Source organism: Poecilia reticulata, linkage group LG17, assembly GCF_000633615.1.
Source record: "Poecilia reticulata strain Guanapo linkage group LG17, Guppy_female_1.0+MT, whole genome shotgun sequence".
Taxonomy (NCBI): domain Eukaryota; kingdom Metazoa; phylum Chordata; class Actinopteri; order Cyprinodontiformes; family Poeciliidae; genus Poecilia; species Poecilia reticulata.
Window position 1 is genome coordinate 5,763,650 of NC_024347.1, and position 21,138 is coordinate 5,784,787.

The 21,138-nt window shown below is 39.3% G+C and overlaps 2 protein-coding genes and 1 long non-coding RNA gene across 4 annotated transcripts in view; 1 reads left to right on the forward strand and 2 right to left on the reverse strand.

Annotated features, from left to right (window-relative positions):
* The window catches only part of kcnmb2a (potassium large conductance calcium-activated channel, subfamily M, beta member 2a), a 37,593-nt gene that overhangs the window by 11,276 nt on the left and 5,179 nt on the right, over positions 1–21,138 (reverse strand). Inside the window, exons 2-3 of the mRNA XM_008433291.2 lie at positions 20,735–20,834; positions 20,310–20,357 (exon numbers count right to left, since the gene is read on the reverse strand). Coding sequence (XP_008431513.1) covers positions 20,310–20,332 — 23 coding nt within the window. The 5' untranslated portion in view covers positions 20,333–20,357; positions 20,735–20,834. The remainder of the gene's footprint in view (positions 1–20,309; positions 20,358–20,734; positions 20,835–21,138) is intronic.
* Positions 9,455–21,138, forward strand: part of tbl1xr1b (TBL1X/Y related 1b) — a 21,452-nt gene continuing 9,768 nt past the window's right edge. The window contains exons 1-9 of one of the 2 annotated variants that reach the window (XM_008433289.2): positions 9,455–9,652; positions 11,889–11,945; positions 14,171–14,274; positions 14,414–14,559; positions 14,683–14,905; positions 16,144–16,276; positions 17,785–17,926; positions 19,848–19,911; positions 19,997–20,094. In XM_008433289.2, coding sequence (XP_008431511.1) covers positions 14,217–14,274; positions 14,414–14,559; positions 14,683–14,905; positions 16,144–16,276; positions 17,785–17,926; positions 19,848–19,911; positions 19,997–20,094 — 864 coding nt within the window. In that variant the 5' untranslated portion in view covers positions 9,455–9,652; positions 11,889–11,945; positions 14,171–14,216. The remainder of the gene's footprint in view (positions 9,653–11,888; positions 11,946–14,170; positions 14,275–14,413; positions 14,560–14,682; positions 14,906–16,143; positions 16,277–17,784; positions 17,927–19,847; positions 19,912–19,996; positions 20,095–21,138) is intronic. The other variant, XM_008433288.2, reaches the window with a different exon arrangement.
* LOC103479068 (uncharacterized) lies at positions 11,822–14,162 on the reverse strand. Its single transcript, XR_535890.1, has 2 exons — positions 13,706–14,162; positions 11,822–11,968 (listed from the first exon to the last, which is right to left on the reverse strand). It is a non-coding gene; the product is annotated as an uncharacterized LOC103479068 (long non-coding RNA).

Below are 21,138 nucleotides of genomic sequence, written 5' to 3' on the forward strand. Positions count from 1 at the left end.
GACTCGTGTATCATGTATTGAATAGTAATTTGACTGGAAAGAGCCAGCAGTAGCTGCAAGGAACCCAAGACTGGAATCGAACCCAGATAAACCACATCCAGGTCTACGGCCCGTTTCAGAAATTCTGTCTTTCAGCAGCTGAACTGACTCAAAAACACAGAATTCATCTTACTGAACCAAAATTAAATGCAAATACTAATATCAACTAAATTCTAACTTTAAAAAATTATCATTGCAGCTAAACTATGGTGGCTTAAAGGGTCAGTGTGAAACTTTTATAAAAATATGTTTTCCACTTGTTAAAACTATCACAATGTTGTGACTGCATGTAATGAGACAGATAATCTGAAAAAATTTACCTCCTTCACCTCTGCCCTGACTGTTAATATAGCATAAATATAGCTGTGGACAAGATCACTGACACCTATTGTTCTTGCAAGGCTGGGTAAGTCGGGCATTCATGGTTTTGAGGGTTACTTTTAAAACCAGTGATTTCTGTTGTTGGCAAATGTTTGAGTGTGCATAGGCCTTATACATGGTACTCGGTGCTAGTGCGGCTAACATGATTACAGTTTAGTAAAAAGCCTTTTCAGGTAAAATAAAATCTTTAATGTATGTCAGATACGGTACACATTGCATATTGATCTATTCAGCTAACGTAAGACTGTCACAGAGAGGCTTCACGGTGGAGAAGTTGTATCGGTACTGCCATTATACTGTACTTGGCTAAAAGGTTTTCATAATGGATGTGTTTATCATTGACTTTCTTTTTTCATTCACTAAACACAAAGAAAGCAAAGCAATAATACTTACACCGGCAGACACGTTGTTCTTATTGATCCTATGACGGTTGAGCTGCAAATGCGGTCGTGCACAAGCTTTGATCCAAGCAAGACATTCCGTTTCAAATTTTGGAAATCTGTGAATTTTAGTTCCACAAACACGATCAGGATACCTGACATCGCCTGTGCAGATACCCCATTGACGGTGGAGAACCATTCTTTTTCCGAGTCCTGACGCAAAAACTTTCAGTCGGTCTGCTAGTCCACAATGTACATTAGCATGTATTTACTACAGTAGCTTGAGTTTGTGAGACGGTCAAGCACGTGGTACCTGCGCTGTGAGGTAAAATGGGCATTAGCCAATGAAACGCGGCCCCTGTGGTAAGGTCCATTTACGACAGGGGCCAGGAGAGCAAGTGAGAAAAGGCATGATTGACAGCACTAAGACCCTCTTCCTGGCTCTGATTGGTTGTTCCTAGTTAGCTCTGGGAGAAGGCAAAGCAGCTAGATTTTTTTCAGAGATCATCTGTCTTATACTGTCACAACGTAGTGACTGTTTCAACAAATATATAGAATTCTTATTTAGCTTATTTAGCTTGAAATGGGAGTTACACACTGGTGTTTTAAAGGACTCCTGACAAATGTTTGTGTCTCAAAATGATTTGTTTCAATTCTAGAATAGCCTGTTCTGAATTATTTAGTGCTCTAGTTTGGAAAATGTAGCTGAAGATTTCTAGTAAATGGCTTGACTTATTTGTGATTACCATCTCCAGCCGTGTGCTTTAATATCCTCCTACATCCCCATAAAGCTAAGCATAAGTCCCCAGTTGTGCCAAGTGATTAGTGTCAGCCAAAATGAAATAAAGGTGGTAATACGTACAGTCAGAGCGATTCCACCTCCTGTTGCTGGACTGTTGAGATAATCCGGTCTTTGGACTACAAGCGTCAGCAGTGGCTCTCAAAACAAGGTCTTGGTGGCAAGGGAGAGCAGCTGGCCTCCACTCGTTTAAACTCTTACCCCAAGCCATCGGGATGCTTGCCATACCTAGCACCGTCATGTGAGTTCTCTCCACAATGCAAGTCCTGCTCAAAACCAGCCGGTCTTTCTATATCACTCTGATTAAGTGGCCATGACTGTTTGCGTCCAGTTCTATATTTGTATGAGAGAGGTCTGCAGGGAGGGCACAGCTTCAAAGCCAGAATTTTAAGATTTCAAATATCCCTGTCTTCAAATGTCACAAAAGCACAACTTGAATGTCAAACACTTGGACTCACGAATGTGGCTAAATTTGGCCACAAGGTGTCAGTGCAGCACAAGGTTTTTTTTCCCATTTGTTTGTTTGTTTCTTTTATTTCAGGTTAGCTCCAGTGAAGATCCTTTTCAGGATGATTTATTTTGTTGAAAATTTGTTGCAACTTTTCTATTGACAAACTATATTCAATTCATAACACACAGCAGATGTTGCAGATAGAACCCTATTTACATTCTGCATTGACGCAGGCAATAGAGGTTCTGAAGAATTAAAAGTAACAAGCAATATTTGACGCAAAATATTGCAAAGTATGCAACAAAAAAAACGTGTTTCTCTTCTTCTTTGGATGCTGAAGATCAAATTTCACCTGACCTGGAGCAGCACCTGTCACCCAAGCAAACGGAGCCACTTGCCAAATCAGCAAGAACTGTCCACAAATCTGTGTTGAGTCTCCATGGTAACCATTTTTGTACTATCCAATATTACTATTTTATTGCTGCATTTGGTTTTAAACTAGGAATTTACAACAGCATCAGGACGTCTGAACTGAAGGATAAATCAATCAAATAAATAAATACAAGTTAACTTCAGAAATGATCATGGAAAACAGCATAGAACTCAACCAATCAATAAAATAAAGTTAATTTTATATAAATGGCATTAAAAAAATAATTGCTTTTTTATAGAAGTCAATCAATCAATAAATACATAAAAAAGTTGACAAAAACCTTAAAAAACAACCATGATTTTTTTAAAATAGAAATTAAAATGAACCAATCAACAAAAATAAATACATAAGTAAATAAAAGTTAGTAGAAAGTTCATAAAAGATCATGAAAAAATTTATAAAATCGGTCAACCAAAAGATCATATTAATAAAATAAGTTAATAACAATGTCATAAAAAAATAATTACTCTTTAATGAAAATCAATTAACTAATAAGTAAATAAACAAACAAAAGCAAACTTGAAAAAAACTTCATGAGACAATCATGAAATGTTTTTATAGAAATCAATCAACCAATCAATAAAATAAAATAAATAAGTTATTAAATGAAAGTTGATCAAAACATTTCATGAAAGATAACAAACAAAATGGACAGAAATCAATCCAAACAATTAATAAATTAAGTCAAGTTAATAAAGTATATAAAAAATATATTGAAATCAAACAAGCAATAAATAAGTATTGATGTTATACCAGATATTTAAGTGAATAAATAAGAACCCAACCTCTGTGTGCTCGCTTGACGAACCACCTTTCAGAATAATGAAGGGCTTGTTTATTTCTTCTCAGCCTTCCAGTTTTTTTTTGTCCTCTAACCTTCTGCAATCAGGCATTTCCTCAACAGTCTGACCAGAACAGGGATTATTCCTGGCTGACCCCAGCCGATCTTGGCTGCAGTCCGTGCGTATCCTATTTGGTTTGTAAGATTATACAAGTCCATCTCCCTGCAGCTGCAGCAAAAAATCAAACTCTGTCAAAACAGAAATGCAGGAAGCTTTCCCCTTTAATTAAACCCCGGGCCAAAAAAACAAAACAAAAAACAACAGGATGAGAGATACTGAAGTGGGCGGATGGTCGGGAACCTGTGTTCATTATTGGAGGTGAAGCCTAAATATAACCACACAGTGCGGCCTGTGTTTCCGTTTGGAGGTGAAACGTGTACGCTGGGCATGAAAGGCGATGCTGCTGCTTTGTTTCTCGGGAACTTGAAATAGCTCCTGCTGAGCCAGCAGCGAGTGGAGCTGCAGCCCCATTTCTTCGCCTCTTTTCCAGTTTCACACACATCAAACACAAACAACCCGAGCTTTGAATGAGCCCTTTCAGGTTCTTTTCTGCATCCGTCTACTGAAATAAAGCTTTACTCCAACAGGTATTGATACAAATGTGATGCGACGTGACTGAAATAGACCAACTGGTCGACATAAAGAGCACAAATGGTTTTGCTAAGGCAGGCCGAACCATGTAATGTCCTTCAGATCAGCTTTCTGACCTCACACACAAATATTCTAGCCATCTTTTAATTAAACTGAACTGAATTATGCTGGATTGGAGGAAAATTTACTCAATCAAAATGTAAGGCATGACTAAAATTAAGCACAAGAGCAAAAACTCTGAAGGATATTAAAGGGAGTGGCAGTTTCTGATATGGGCAACATGAGCAGCCACCCAGGGCGGCATCTTGTTGGGGACAGCATGAAGTAAATATTGCGTTTCCTAACTAAATATTTAGTTTGGAGCTAAATATTTTTGCTCGCAAACAAAAGTTTGAGACTAAATATTTATGTGGTTAACTAAATAATTCTAAATAATTCATTTACAAATTCAATATTTACTTTGCTAACTTAAAACTCAACTCCACTTTGATATTTAGTTCCAAACTAAAGAAAATTAGCTTGCTAACAATGTCGGTCGGAGCTAACGAAATATTTAGTTAGAAGCTAAATACTATCTTGCTACCATATTTAGGTTGAATTATGCAATATTTATGAACAAATGAATGAATAACATGGTAAAAATAAGACTTTGAACAATGAACCCAAACAGATTAAGCTACTTTGTAAAGCGGAATGTGCCGACTCGTCAGTATGTAGATATGCACAGCCCTACTGCTGCTTCCTGCAGAGACTCTGCTGACCTCTCACACATTGACGCGACCTCTGCCAGGCCCCGGCCTACCAGGATAAGCAGGTGTAGGATGAGGTTGGAAATGTGCAAAGGTGACGAATATGTAATTCGAAACAGTTGCAACAGCTGTTATTTTATTGACAGGCACCTTTACAGCGCAATGACTCAGGGGCCCGAACAGCTAATAAATGTCTTGTCTAATATAGCCACGTTTTTGATATTTCCAGATTTTTATTTGAAAGAATAATGTGTCCCTTTTGTCCCATTGCACAGTTATGCGCTTCTTTGTCGTCATCTGAGCATAAAATCCCAATAAACTCTACTGAACTTTATAGTGGACGTGTGACAAGAAAAATCTGATTCTTTTTTTTGGAGTGAATATTGACCTCGTGGTTCTGTTTGCAGTCACTCAGCATTTCTATGTTCAATGCAAATTACTATGAGGCAAAAAAAAAAAAAAAGTCAGTAAGTTCTCCAGTTCTTAAAACAACCACAGAAAGTTCCAGCAACTATTTGGCTCAACAGCACATTGAGTCTTCCCAGGTGCATTCGGTGCACACACACACACACACACACACACACACACACACACACACACACACACACACACACACACACACACACACACACACACACACACACACACAATTTTACAGTTTCTGTTCTAATTAGAGGGAGTTCTTGTGGTTGTGTCTGCACTGTGAAAACCTTTGGGATGATGTCTTTCAGGCGTCTCAGAGCTGGACTGAAAGGCGCTGAAGCTTGTAATACGCTTCTGGACCTATATCCCATAGCGCCCAGCGGCTTTCTTGTTGGCTTATTGCGTTGTCACGACGAATGCTGAAAAGTTCCAGGGGTATAAGCAAAAGTCGCTTACAGGCAACACAATATCTTATTTATTTTACAAAAGGACTTTGTGCTGGTTCAGGTTCTTGGAGAGGGAGAGCACTTTGCTGACACAAACAGGCCTCATAGTTTGGGTTTTTCCTCTCATGCTTTCCATCTGTCCTGTGGCACACGGATCTGCACCATGCAAGTGCACAGGAGGTGAAAACGGATGAGTGAGATTTATAGTGACAAAGAGGAGGCGAGTCATCTCACAAGATTTGTCTCTGAAGAGTGAATAATATGTTGCATAAAGCCTGGCGCTCTGCATGAGGAATCCGCTCCAGATTTCTTCTTCTTCTACTGCTGCTGCCAAAAGCCTCTCATGCAGTGGGAGTGACAGAGCACATATTCCTGTCGGCTATTAGAGAACCGGCCAGAAAGTGGGGGAACTTTCTCTTTAATATGGAGACAAAATGAAACAGATTTGTGCCTTTTTTTTCTTCTTCTAACAATCAAAGCTTTATAGGAGCAGTTGGCTACAATTCAATTGATTAAAAAGGTGGAGTTTCAAATGTTACAAACTAAAAAGATGGAGGAAAAGAGCCTGAGGATCTCTGTTATTGAATAGTACTGGGATTGTGTATGATGATATGATTCATTAACTTGTGTAATAAGGTAGACTTTATAAATGGGAATTGTTAATTAATTAATTTTACATTTCTGCCATCTACTTCCACACAAATATTCTGATGTTTATCAGTGCTGATTTGATTATTGGGGGATTCTTGGATTTAATGAATAGAATAGAATAGAATAGAATAGAATAGAATAGAATAGAATAGAATAGAATAGAATAGAATAGAATAGAATATAGAATAGAATAGAATAGAATGTCACACCGAAGATCAGAAAGTGTGAAAAATATATTTAAAAAACCAAGATTAAAAACAACCATAAAAAATAATAACAATATTGTTAGACAAGATTATAATATGAAAAATGTGGTGCGGTTATCAGAAATAAAACAGAATTCTCCAATCTAAGGGAACCAAAATCACATGGTGCTCTCTCTCTCTTTTTTATTTACAAGCATGTGTATTGAATAAAAAACAACAGAAGACTATTTACAACAAAGCATATCAGAAAAATAGATGCGCAATAACGGCAGAAATGTTTCAAAATTAGTGCAACAGTGCAAGTGACTGTGGAAATGCAAACACGTATTGCAAATGACCTGCTTCAGATCGGCAGGTGTGTTTTATCTGGGGCAACAAGGTGTCCTGCCCAGAGCGGTACGGAAACAAAATAAATATTAAAATGTCATCAGAACAAATATTCACTTCCTTTGTTTCATGTCCAGTCAATGAGTGCAAACTCTGTAAAATCTCGCTGAACAACAGGAAGTTCTATGCTAAATTAAAGGGATAGTTTTTGTGTTTTGGAAGCATTTTGGCATTTGACTTTCTCTAGTTTAACACACTTTACTAGCTTGATTTAGAGGTATGATGTGAATTAAGTTTTGGTTAAGATTGGGGTTAGTCATGTTCAAGATTAAGGAAAAAGTCTTGGTTAGGCATAATGCAGTTATAAAAATGAATGAAAGTCAATACAAAGTCATCCGTTTCTAAAATAGCACAAGAATGTGTGTGTGAGTATAGGTGTGTGTTTGATTTTTCAAAAACCAATGAGTAGCTGCTGTAATTTGTATTAAGAGCTTCTATCACAGCTCATGTTTAGTGGCCATATAAAACAGCAGTACAACAATGATTATGCAGGACAGTTTCTGCTACTGTTCTGCAAATTTCAAGGACTCCACAACAGCATTTCAGTATATTTCATCATCTCATGCTGAAAAAGAAGGACTACAGCTGGACTGCTGCCTAAACGAAGGTATCCTGAAATCAGAATGAAACCATTTTTGCCATGAAAAGAATGCTGTAATTGTGTTCTTCTTTTCCATACAGGGATTATTTGTTATATATTTAAAGCTGCACACCTAGCTTTTCTATGAAGTTAGTAGAACTTAAGCTACATATTGATTGGTAACTGTAGAACATGTGACTTTTGCTGTTTTGCTAACTAAAGACTTTTTAATCAAGAAAAAAAGTTTGCCATTCCAAAGACAAGCTTTTGAGGTCCTCTGATGACATCACGGAAGGCATAAATGAGATGATCAGAGTTCTTTTCGGTGTGTTCATTTGTAGATTTCGCTTTATTTTCATGTTTCTCCATCAAATGATTGTATCTGTGTACTGTTCGGCAGCAGCATCAACACATGTGAGCGCTGTTTCAGACTACTGCATTAAGCAGCACACACTTCCATTATTATGCTAATAGTGCAGCCAATTTTTTTTTTGTTTAGCGTTTAATGCTATTGCTAACTTTTAAAAAAAATGCAGTACACTTAGCCGTTTTCGCACTGCAAGGAACGGAACGGTACGAAACGGAACGGTTCCAGCCCTGTTGCGTTTTGCATATACACCGAGGGCGTCATCGAAGCTGTACCTGATGTCATTATTTTTGAAACTAAACAATGGTTTCGATGTAGCAGCCAGCTGTCAACGGAAAATCAACGTGTGACTCCATAACAACCAGTGGCCAATCAGCTGCTGATTCTAAGCAGAACCGCTTGGCCGGCCCGATTGGAACCACAGGGGCCGGGTGGAACCGGTCGCAAGTTCTAATGCAAACACGGTCGAAACCGTTCCGTTCCGTACCGTTCCTTGCAGTGCGAAAATGCCTTTAGCTTCCCCTAAATTATTTCTTTCCAAATAAATTCTAAAGCACCAATTTACAGGGTGTTTTGTAAACTTTAATTTTAATATAGCCCCACGTCTGTATTGAAGTTTTGTTTATCGGCTGCGAAGTATATGTAGTTAGACCTTTATAGTCATGCGATTTTAAAGTGGGTGAAACCTATTTTCACAGCAGTTGGACATGGCATTTGACCCTGTTGAAGTTGATATACAATTTTGAAGAACATTATTGGACACTTAGGGGTTATAAACGTGATTGAAGTTAGTGCTTTAGCTTTAGCTTCCACTAAATAATGTGCTGGGTAGTGCTGTCATTAGCTTCCACTAAAAAAATTGCTATGTAGAGCTTTAGCATTGGTTGGTGAAAGGAAGTATAAATAGTGCTTTCCTATTAGTCTTGTAAATAACTTATTAGTTACCAGTACCCACCACTGAATTTAAAGATATAATTTTTTTCAAGACGAAGAAAAGAAATGTATAGCAAATTAGATACTTGTCAGTGAAAAAAATTCTCGCTTGATCATATCCTTAAGCCTATGAAGACAGGAATGTGAGAAAATATCTTTCACCATGAGATACACCGCTAGGGAAATGGATATGATTATGAGCACTGAGAGCTGCCAGAAAAAAAGAGAAAGAAAATCAGTGTAAAATCCAAATTGCAATGATGATGTAAGCTTGTTGTTGACTTTCCTAGTCTGAATGACTGAGCAAAGGAGGGGGGGGGTGGGGTGTCATTAATCCACAGCTAGTGGTGACTTGCCAAGAGAAAATGAGGTGTAGTGGGGGATGGGCGACAAGGCTCTGTTATGACTGATTCATAATACGGAAACTTCTGAACTCCAGGCTTTTAGTTCTCCTCATTTTCTTCTGTCTTCGTTCGTTTTAAAGAAACGCTGCTTCATTTTTTCCCTTCTTTGAACGTGTTTAATGTACCATGAATTAATGTTTAATTAACGCTTTCAGCTTGTGCTAAACACACACAGGTGCTTGGTGGCCTTTTTAAAACTAGGCTAGAGATAGCAATAAATCGTTTTGTCCTCTTTAAATCAAGTACTTAAGGTTATCCTTAACACTGACCGACGATACTGTAAACATATACTGTTCCCTGCTGCCACCACGGGTAATAATCTTTCAAACAGGCTTTAGTGTCTGTCTGACGCTCTGAAATAACAGTAGTTACAAGCAGCCCATTTTAGCATGACAGGTCACTCCGCTGTGTGTCTGAAGCCGTTGCTGGGCTCTTACCGCCGGGTTTTAGCTTTAATATTATAACCTCACCATAGTTCATCTATGCGCTAAAGGGAGCAACCCTGCAATGGATTAAAGCGACAACATGGTCTGACTTGAGCGTCAAAGTGAATGGAAGATACCGTCTGTTGGAAGTTTTAACCCAAGTAGGTATGACATTGTAGCTACACTGTCATTAGCATAGCATGCTAGGTTTATCCAGTTAGCCAGCTAGCTTGTTGGCAAGTCCACGGGAGTAGCAGCCTGACGACCTTTTGGTTCAAGGCAGGAATTTATGTTAGAGAGGTATTCAAATGACGGTAATTAGTAGTAATAACGCAATAAAAATAACAAGCACAAATGCGAAGTTATTATAATAGAATAGGCACGGGACGCAATTGCCTGCATCAAAATAAGTAAGCCGTACCCCGCCTTGACTGACTGGCATGTGTGTTGACGGGTACAACCAGCGCCATGCCGAACTGATTACACACGCATGGTAGCCAGTGAGCTAAGGTTACACGGCTTTACACTACCGCTGTGATTACTTTAGTTTCCGAAACAACTGAGTTGCAGTGGTTTATTTGAACAGCAGGCAGCTCCAGATATTCCACGTTGTTTGTTTATTTATAGAATGGCCGTGATACTCCCATTCCACCTCGAACTGGGCTGGTCCGCCTGATGTCCACTCTGAAGTTAGTTTAGCTCCTTTTGCTAGCCGTTTTTAACAAGCATAAGCATTTGCACAAGCACATGTGCGTCTTTATGAATGGAAATATTACCATATCTAAATGTTTTTGTTTTTTTAAAGTTTTTTTTTAAAGCTAAACTCATCCATATGTACTTATGTTAATTTAGATAATTATACTTTAAAGCTAATAAGAACCCCATATATAATTTCTTTAAAACTTTGAATATGTCAAACAAACAAAAAGTGAAAAAAGTATTTTTGACACAGAAATGTAACGTTATCGCCGAGATTAGGATGTAGAAATCTGCTGACTGGACAGTTTCCCCTTCGTGGTCACCGAGACGCTCCGCAACCGCACAGCTGTGAGGTTTTAGAGATGAGGCGGACAACAGGAAGTCTGATCTGGTATTCATAGCACCATGTGAACAAAATCTGTGCTGGGTGTTTCCCTGGTGTAAAGATTTTGAAGGCAAACGAGCTCCGGAGGCCAAACAAGATTTACAGTTTACACCTCGGCGTCTTTCTCTTGTTGGTGATTGATGTAAATCCTGTGACTGGTTGGTTCCACAAACCATCCATCATCATCTTCATCACTAACAAGCTGAATGTGGTTATCAAACAATCTGGACTTCCTGAACACCTTCAGCTGCAGGATTTTTCATTATAGTTTAGTTTTATTTTTTTGTGGTGACTTTAAATCTAATTATGTTTGTTTTAATTCGTTTTAATTAGAGTGGGTTTGGTGGTTTTTATTAGTTGAATAGTTTTTAGTTTTTATTAGTCGCAGAAGACATCTTTGCTTTTTCATCCTTTGGTTAATTTCCAGGTGCAGAACATATTCAATTGATTAGAAACTGTGTTCCAATGACGCTCAGATAACCTTTAAGCTGGTATTAAACATACTTTTTCAGTGAACCCAAATTTCTGTTAAAAATGTTTTTAATTTTTCTGACGTAATTTTCTGGTCTAAAATGTCACATTGTCATGATTATGACCGAAAAATCTTCATAGTTAGCAGAAATGAAGGGTTGAAAACATCGATTTAATGTATACAGTATAAACTTTACTTAGTTACGGAGTTACTGAAATAAATGAACTTTTCAATCGTACAGGATGTCACTGCGCGTATACAAGGTAATGGTTATTTCTCAAAGATCTAAGAGCTGAATGTTATTTTTGTAGAACGTCTCTGATAAAACAGGACATTAAGAAGAACATTTGAAGGGAATGGTGTAATATTGCAAATATCAATACAGTTATCGAGTATTCAAAAACAGTTTTTACACTTTTCCTCACAATGAAGGACAGCAGCCTAATGTCTGAGTAAAACTAATAAAATCTGTGCAGATAATCCTCGTTACTATAGAACTCAGTTAAAAGTAAGAAGAAACTTTTGTCTTCTTTTCTGATTTGGTTTGTTTTCTAAATGATCTTTTCCCAGGATCTCAGCTTTCTGCCCTCTAGAGACGAGGTCACCGTAAAACAGACAAACCACGTTTTAGGGGAATATTTCGCAAATATAATTTTTTAAATAGCTATGCTCTACTAATGTACTGTCGCCCTACTAACCTGAGAAGTTGTCTTGCTGCGTCAATTTTCTGAAAAACACCAGTTTAAAAGAAGCAAAGTGACACTGCAGAGTGCAAATATGGAGTATTTGAAGGTTTATGAAGTTGACGGTGAACACTCAGGGTCTGTTTTTGTTCTCTATTTCAGGGTCCAGAGACGAGGCGGCCAACATGTGCAACTGAAGACGTCTTGTTGATCACATGGGTACTGTATTGATGACCACATTCCTGTTAGGAGTTGAGAAAAGAAACGCTGAATTGATTCTGTACATGCAGTCGGGATATTTTGTGTCATTTGTTTTCCGAATCCAAAAATTCAAGGCTTTGAAACTCAACTGAGGTAATTGACCGCATGCTTTAGCCATCAGTCAGCATAATTCTGGCTCCATATTTGACCACTCTGAATTTAAATTGGTTGGTTTTCTGTCTGTTTATTGGAGGTTTCATAATTTCATTCACTTTGTGCAATGTACCTGTACCACTGGTAGCAAAATTGGCCGAAAACCTGCAGCTCTGACTGCAGAAGACTGTGATTCCGGAATCCATCCATTCTGTCAGGTGGATTAAATGCAAACATGTCTGACTGTAGAAAACTGTGGATCATTTACTGCCAGTCATTTCCTAGTTTGTGTTGGTCTTTTCACATTAAATCATATATAAAATACTTAAGTTTCTAGCTGCAGCTGGACAAGATGTGAAAAAGTTAGAGGGATGTGAATACTTTTACAGGTCATTAAGGTTGCATTCACACCAGCCCTGTTTGGTCTGCTTTAGTCGAACTCTAGAGGTGTGAATGTGAGTGTGGACCAAAAACATAAACTCCGGTTTGCATAAAAACACAGGTCTTGGTTTGGTTCAAGTGAACTTCAGTGCGGCTCAAATTCATATGTGAATCCCAAGCGGACTTTAGACCTCTCCAAAAGCAGGAAGCGGACTTTAAGGCAAGGCATTCTGGGTAAATACAATGAGAGTCTAGTGCCAGCGGGAGCAATTGCTCGTGGTTTGTTACCAAAAACAAAAGAAAAATTCTACAACCACTAAAATCTGACGCTACTGCATGTTTGTTTTCATGTTGTGAAGAAGGAAGTTTTGTTCAATTCTTCTTCAGTGGTTATTGGTGCGGCGCCCCCACAGGTGATGGGGTGAACTATTTTTTCAAAGCGTTTTATTCATTTGACAGAGTGAGGTGTGAAAATGAATTACAGTAGCAGAAAAAAACCCCAGATGTTGCCATTTTGGTCCCCAATGGAACCGAGTCTACCGAACTGTCAGGTGTGAAAATGCACTAAGAAGCCAAGATCTTATTTTTATTTTCAAACCTAATAGTTCAGGAAACTGTTCCATTGGGGACAAAATTGCAGCATTTGTAAAATTTTCAGGTGCTGCGGTTCTCTTCCACACCACAAACTAATTGAATAACTGTTCCCCTCCACACCTGTGGTGGCGCTGTATCAAGAACCACTGAAGGAAACGACATGAAAACCTTTGAAGAAGACACAGAACACAACTTCCTTCTTCACGAAATGCAAGCAAATATGGAGAAGTTTCAGATTTTAGTGGTTGGAGGATTTCTCTTTTACCTTTGGTTAAAAAAAACAAACAACAGAACACAAGCTATTTCTCCCTCCAACGCTAGACTCTCATGTTTGCTTTGATTGTATTTACCCAGAATGCCTTGCGTTACAGTCCACTTCCTGCTTTTGAAGCGGTCTCCGGTCTGCTTGGTGTTCACATATGAATATAAACCACACCAGAGTTCCCTACAACCGCACCAAGGTCGAGGTTTTTAGCCGGACCAGAGTTTGCTTTTTTACGAATTACGAATTCACACCTCCCCAAATGAACCGGACTTTATAGGCAAACGGACTGGAGTTGGATTAAAGCGGACTGCACTGGACTGGTGTGAATGTATAGGATCAAACACTGAGTTCCATCTCTGCCAGAGCTTGTGTTGTGTCGAATAACCTGAAATTTGCTGAGTCGTAGTGTGTTGAGGCTCAGTAGCCAGCTGGACTCGCTGACCGCCTGCTTCTCGCTTCCTGGAGGCCTTTTCCTCCATTCCAGGCCTCCAGGTTTAGCTGGCGTTGGACGTCAGCCTTTAGGGACGCAGCAGAAGACGTGTTGACTCATTCAGCGGACTGGCAGAATGCAAACAGTGGACATTCTGTCCTTTTTCCACTCTCCTTGTTTATTCCGACATTTCCATTTAAACAGCGTAGGTTCTGCCAGAACAGGAATAGAGCACAAACACAAGCCGTGCAGGAATCACTTCCAGATGTAGGTTAATGAGTGGAAACCGGTGGGCCTGGCTTCAGCGACGAGGCATGTGCCTTTAGTGAAAGTAGGGTGGAAACAGAAAATATCATTCCGGGTTGGGATTTTTCTAAAGTTTTGCAGTTTGTTTCATTCGCTTCCGTTCGTGTTTTACAGGCTACTGACCTGTGCTGACCCGATGGTTTAATCAGCAGGACTAAAAATGAGCATCAGCAGCGATGAGGTCAACTTCCTGGTTTACAGATACCTACAAGAGTCAGGTACAGCTGCTTTCTGTGCCATCGGAAAACCTTGTGGAGTTGATTTTAAATGATTTGACAGCCGCTGCTACAACTAACCTTCGGACACTACGCTAATGAGCTTCCGTTCTACTTTCCGATTTTTCCCACCATCCTCCAGGCTTCTCCCACTCAGCATTCACCTTTGGCATAGAGAGCCACATCAGCCAGTCGAACATCAATGGAGCCCTGGTGCCCCCTGCTGCCCTCATCTCCATCATCCAGAAGGGCCTGCAGTATGTGGAGGCCGAAGTCAGCATCAATGAGGTCCGCTTCCTGTTAATTAGGAGAAAAACCTCCATCGTAGTTTCGCTTCTTTTCCCAACGTCCGTCCTTCTACGGATGACGACGCACTGCGGTGTGAGTGTGAAGCTTGTTGTCTCTGTCCAGGACGGGACCCTGTTTGATGGACGGCCTATCGAGTCACTGTCTCTGATTGACGCCGTCATGCCAGATGTGGTCCAGACCCGGCAGCAGGCCTACAGAGACAAACTGGCTCAGCAGGCGGCGGCGGCGGGCAGCAGCAGCAGCAGCACGGGGCTACAGGGAGGTTCCAAGAACGGGGACGGAGGACCTGCTAATGGAGAGGAAAACGGATCACACGCCTTAGCCAGTAAGCTAACTCCACGCACACCATGCAGCTCCTTGTGTGATTTGTAGGGAATTTAGGATAAGTCAAGATCAAAGTGCACTAAGAAATCAGTGAGGAAGCTTTTTCCTACTCAGGGTGTCTGTGTGTCCTTATAAAGTCTTAAATTTGTGTATCTAAAATTAAGACCTTGTCTTAAAGGAACAGTATTAAGTAACTTTTTTGAGTTTTATATAATGTTATAATGTTATTCGTTCATTAAAACACATCTGGAGTGTTGCTTTGATTCTTTCATACATGCTTACATCTTTTAATCTCCATGGCAACCATTCAGCTGTGCAAAACGCCTGACTGGCCTTAGCCCTGCTTTCGAGGTGTAGCTCCTCCTCTTAGCTGCAATTTCCAAGCTTCTGCGTCAGAGGCTCCCTCCCCCGCAGCTCCCCTACTTGGCTCCTTCAGACTAGCCAGCAGCAATTAGATGCTGGTGGAACTGCACCACGTATTGTTTTTTTCCCCCTTTCTGCTGAGTTATTATAGGATTTACTTCTTAGACTGATAAAAATGTCTTGATGACTTCCTGAAGGCAGAGTTTCAGAATGAACAAGAGCTTCTTAAAGAGACAGAGGCAGAATTTCAAGGCATTAAATTGTAAAATCTAATTTCTTTTACATTATGTTTGATATATACAGCATTTTCAAATCAACTCAAGGTGACATAGTTACTTGATTGTGTTATATGATGGTGCTGTCTCTCAAAAATACAGACCGCTCCTTTAAATTCATAAATAAAATTGTATACCTGCATATGTGTTTTTTTCCCCCCTGAGACAAAATATCAAGTCATAGATCCAAGACAATTTCACAAGTGCTAAACAAAAGTTGTTACCATGACAACTCTGGCAGATCCTGGAGTCATATTAAAGCCCTTTGTGATACTCACTCTCAGAATGGGCATCCTGCATGTCACTTCATGGAAACAAGTTATTGTGGTGAACAACAGGAAGAGCACCGCTTCTCACCACTGCATCCTTAGTTTTGATATTTTGTCTTTGTTTTGTTTTTTTTTCTTCCAGATGCGTGAACACAAGTGTGTCATTTTTTTATTCAAGTAAAATTGAAATAATCTAAAATTAGTATCGGTAGCTCAAAGCTGAAACACCAGAGTTTAGCTTCAAAACCTGGAATGTGTGCAGGTCTGACTGTTTATTTGTGCCTTAGCCAGTGAATCCTTAGTTTGGCTGTGTTCCCTTCCCTCTGCTGTAGATAACCACTCAGAGATGATGGAGGTGGACCGGGATGTGGAGATCCCCCAGAGCAAAGCCATGGTCCTGCGAGGCCACGAGTCGGAGGTTTTTATCTGTGCCTGGAACCCGGTGAACGACCTGCTTGCTTCCGGGTCAGCACCGCCTTTTTGTGTGTGGAACGTGTTTCAGAGCGGTCGTGGCATTTTTAATCAATTTTCTCAGAAAAACTTAATCCATGTTCTGTAGAAATTGACTGATACAGGTGTTTTTTTTTCAACCAATGGCAATTATTTTTGCGTCAGTCTAACCAATCCCCACTATGTGCTGCCAATTTTTTTGAGCTGACTCTTGAAACCGATGTTGCTTTTTCTAGGGAAGCATCGATCCGCTTTTTTCACTTCCTGTATCTCCCAATACCGATCCGATACAGAAAAACAGCTGGATGGACTTAAAATGTTTGTTTTTTTTAAAAACACAGACGTAAATATACTGAATTACAAATTAATTAGATAACTTTGCACCAGTAAAGACACAAGTTTGGTCAGACATGTGTAAATAACTTTCATTTGTTCAGTCAGTTCAATTAACGAAGTGTAATATAGAATAAATAAAGCACGACATTGCTCATAGCACAAAGCATAGAATTAGACTGAATAGATCTGCCCTTATGTCACAGAATCCCAATCTTGAATCTTTTTCAATATCAAAACTGATACACATATTAATGTCAGATTAGTGCATCTCTAGCCTTTTCTTCCTCCATTTACATGATAAAAATGAAACAATGGTAACAAATGTTACACAAGTCTCAATTTAAGCAAAAAAGAGACATTAACAAAGCAAACAAAACATTTCAACAGTGGCTAGAACATTTACTGTCGTTTCTTCCCACTTATGCTGAGACAAAGAGACTATCAAAGGGCATGTAGAGCTAAATTAGACAGCTAAAAATACATTAAAAGTAGTTGAAAGCGTACGCTTGTCGATGCAAGAAAAAAAAGAATTTGCAAATCTGTCCAAAATATCGGTCGACCACTAATCTTCTTTTTTCTACATTGAAACACGCATAAGGATCTTTACAATTAATCCTTTTTCTACATATCTGCATATTGCTGCTAATGGAAATTATCCTGATCTGATGGGGCTTTATTTTGCTACCATAGCAACACTTTAATGCACAAGGTTGAGATCCCAGTGAAAGATCTGGCAGCAGAAATCACACCTCGTCTTCGACGCTGCAGTTTACAGCGGCTCTGATCCGTCTACATGTTTTTCTGCGTGTTTTCTTTTCATCACACACCCCGTCGCTGGAGGAAAACGCTGTTTCTCTTTACTCCCGTTTAATGAAGAAGTCAGAGTCACCCGTTGTGTTGTTCTGAGTCATAACGCCCACCGTTTTGAATCAGCTGTGCTTTTCTCTGCCACTCTGCGTTTATGTCCCTGGGCTCGTTATCACGGCTCCACAGAGATTAAAACAGAATTAAAAACAGACACTGTTAAATAAGCACGGCCTGTAAAAGTATACATATGGTGAAAAAACGATGACAATTCACATAGAAGGCTAAATACGCAGGGGGAAAAACCGCCTTGATTAACCAAAAAAACTAAGTTTTTTTTTTTTTTTTGCTTTGTAAAACATCCTTCCTTTTTGCTGATCCAGGTCAGGAGACTCGACGGCGCGGATCTGGAACCTGAGTGAGAACAGCACGGGGGGGTCCACCCAGCTGGTTCTGAGGCACTGCATACGGGAGGGCGGCCAGGACGTCCCCAGCAACAAGGACGTTACCTCCCTGGACTGGAATGTGAGTGTGTGGAGTCTAACCTAGAAATGTTTCTAGATCTGGACAGTCATCGCCGAAGGCCTTCCATCTAGTCACAACATTTTTTATTTTCCCACGAGAAAAGTAACGTTTTCTTCTTCTCAATTTTTAAGTAGCATAACAAATATTTTTGGTTTTTTATTATTATTTGTTTTTATTCATTTATTATTTTAATTACTTTAGTTTTTATTTTTAAACAAATAAATAAATATTTTTGTCTTATTCTTTAATCTATTTTTCATCATTTTAATTTATTTTTAATTTCTGTATTTATTCTTTATTTTTAAAATGCACGTATTTTGTATTTTTTAAATTAATTTATTAATTATTTTTTAGTCATAAAAAAGCAAATATTTTTTTTTTCATACTTTTTAATTGTTTTATTTTTTTAAATATATTTTTTATTCATTTGTAATGCTCAAATGTATTTTTGTACTTATTGATTTGGTCTTAAAGTGAGCCTCACTTGAAGACTAATAGTGAGATAAAATGAAAACTAATGTAACCCTGGAGCCCCGAGGAAAAGAGCAGGAGGTGAATATTTGTATGAATATTACAATGAGAGCTTTATTTCAGTTTTGAAATTTGGGTTCAACTTTATTTGCTAGACCAACAGAAACTAGAGCGCAGTTGTAAGTTGAATTTATTCATTTATTCCCGTTTGGATTTTTACCACCATTCATGTAGGGAAGACAGCAAACATGTGGAAGACGATAATGACCAAAACAACAGTTTGAGTGATGGAAAAGTAGCCCTGCATGTCAGTTCAAGCACGCCATCCCAAACTGTAAATATGGTGGTCATCATACTGTGGGCACGGAGAAGCTGCTCATACCTGATGGGAAAATGGGCGGAGCTAAATACAGAGCAACCCTGGGAGGAAATGTGGAGGCTCTCATTCCAGCAGAACAACAACCTTCAGCAAAACTGAATGGTTCAGATCAGAGCATAGTCGGGTGTAAGAATGGCCTAGTCAAAGTCCAGATCTAAGTTGGTATTATGAAAAAAGCTCGAGCCGCTTTGCGATGAACAAATTGCAGAAATGTCACTATTTGCAGCAAAAGATAGACAGAAAATTCAGGTCACACTAAAGGCAGTTTTTACTACAAGACTTGATCTTTATGGACTGGTTTGAGTCCATCATTAAAACCCCCCCAATAAAAACAGAAAAATAAAGTTCTTTGGTCGAGGGGTGTGAATACTTTTACAAAGTGTTGTGTCAATCTAATCTGTAAAGGTTGTGGAAATTCCCTACAGTTATCAGCAGGTCAGGGATCAGCCACAAAACTGCAATCGGTGCATCCCTGTTGACATAATGTCATTCTTCCAACAAAACATCCATCCATCCATCCATTCATCCATTTTCTTAACACCCTTGTCCCTCAGTGGGGTCGGGAGGGTTGCTGGTGCCCATCTCCAGCTATCGTTTCGGGCGAGAGGCGGGGTCACCCTGGACAGGTCGCCAGTCTGTTGCAGGGCAACACAGAGACACACAGGACAAACAACCATGCACACACACACTCACACCTAGGGGCAATTTGGAGAGGCCAATTAACCTGACAGTCATGTTTTTGGACTGTGGGAGGAAACCGGAGTACCCGGAGAAAACCCACGCATGCACAGGGAGAACATGCAAACTCCATGCAGAAAGACCCCAGGCCGGGAATCGAACCCAGAACCTTCTTGCTGCAAGGCAACAGCTCTACCAACTGCGCCACTGTGCAGCCCCTCCAACAAAACAAATACTTATTATTCCACTGCTACGGTCACGCACAGCATAAAATAAAAGCTGATGTTTTCCTCTTAAAGTCTCACATGAGAAAACAATAAAGTCATTAATTATGAAGATGAAACCCATTTAAATGGCTGCCTGAAGCTAACAAGAATCGCACCTCTCTTCCAGAGTGAGGGCACATTACTGGCCACCGGCTCATACGACGGCTTCGCCCGGATATGGACGAAAGATGGTAACTAACACACACACACCACAGCTGCACAAAGCACACCTCGTTTATCTCCTTCCCGGAGTCGTCTGATTGTTGTGCTCTTCAGGAAACCTGGCCAGTACTTTGGGTCAGCACAAAGGGCCCATATTTGCACTCAAGTGGAACAAAAAAGGCAACTTCATCCTCAGCGCCGGAGTAGATAAGGTAAGGCTTATTGATTTTCAGCTGGGGTTTGGCCGCTTGCCATATTTTTGGGTTTCAAGCTTAAAATTGATTGTTCTTGGGTTCTTGGCTCTGTTTTCTAAATCTGAAGCAGAAAAGCCGTTTTAAAGTGAAGATAGCTGCACTTCCATTTACAAACGTGCGATTAAGAATAACAAATATAAAGACAGGGAAAGCATTCTGTCCAGATTTCTTACGAATCGAGGATGGGATCACACATCAGCTTCTTGTTGCTCCAAGTGTTTCTGAAGAGTCAAAAATGCATCAATCGATGAGTAAACACTGCCATCTAGTGTACTAAAGCATAACAGCATGTTAACTCTATATTAGGCAGTGCTGGTAAGAGACTCTTATGAACAGAAATAAAACAGTTTCATTGTAATTTCATGCAAATTAAAACAAAAATGCATAACATGATCTCATGATCTGTTCTTAGAAACATAAAAGCAATTTTTTTATTTTACTGTTAAATCCATGTAGCAGATAGTTAGTTGTAATGTTATTTATTATATGTATTAATTGTTAAGTATAGAATTAATTTTAAAGAATACACTCCTGTTGTGCAGGATTATGTTATAATAACTAACAAATAATCTGTTACTTACAAAAAAAGAAAACTTACCGTTTCCTGATCCTAGTCGTTTCTTAAGGACCTCCGTCCTCCAGCAGTCTTCCAGTGTATCACCAGAGGGAAATGCAGGTTGCAGAAATGCCAGCTCATACTACCAAAAAAGAAAATATTGATTCAAAATGTGGAGTTAATAGCCAGTTATTAGCTTTTTGGTCTCACCAGCGTTTCATTTTGTAGAATGGTTTTAGTTTTGGTAACTCTAGGCCAGTGTTTTTCAACCTTTTTTGAGCCAAGGTACATTGTTTTAATTGAAAAAATCACGAGGCACACCACCAACCAAAAATGTAAACAAAGATACTCATTTTTATCAAAGTGTCTTGAATAGGAATCAAATGACACAAAAATTATTTTTATCATATTTTACATTTATTTAAAATTGCACTTAACATGTCCAC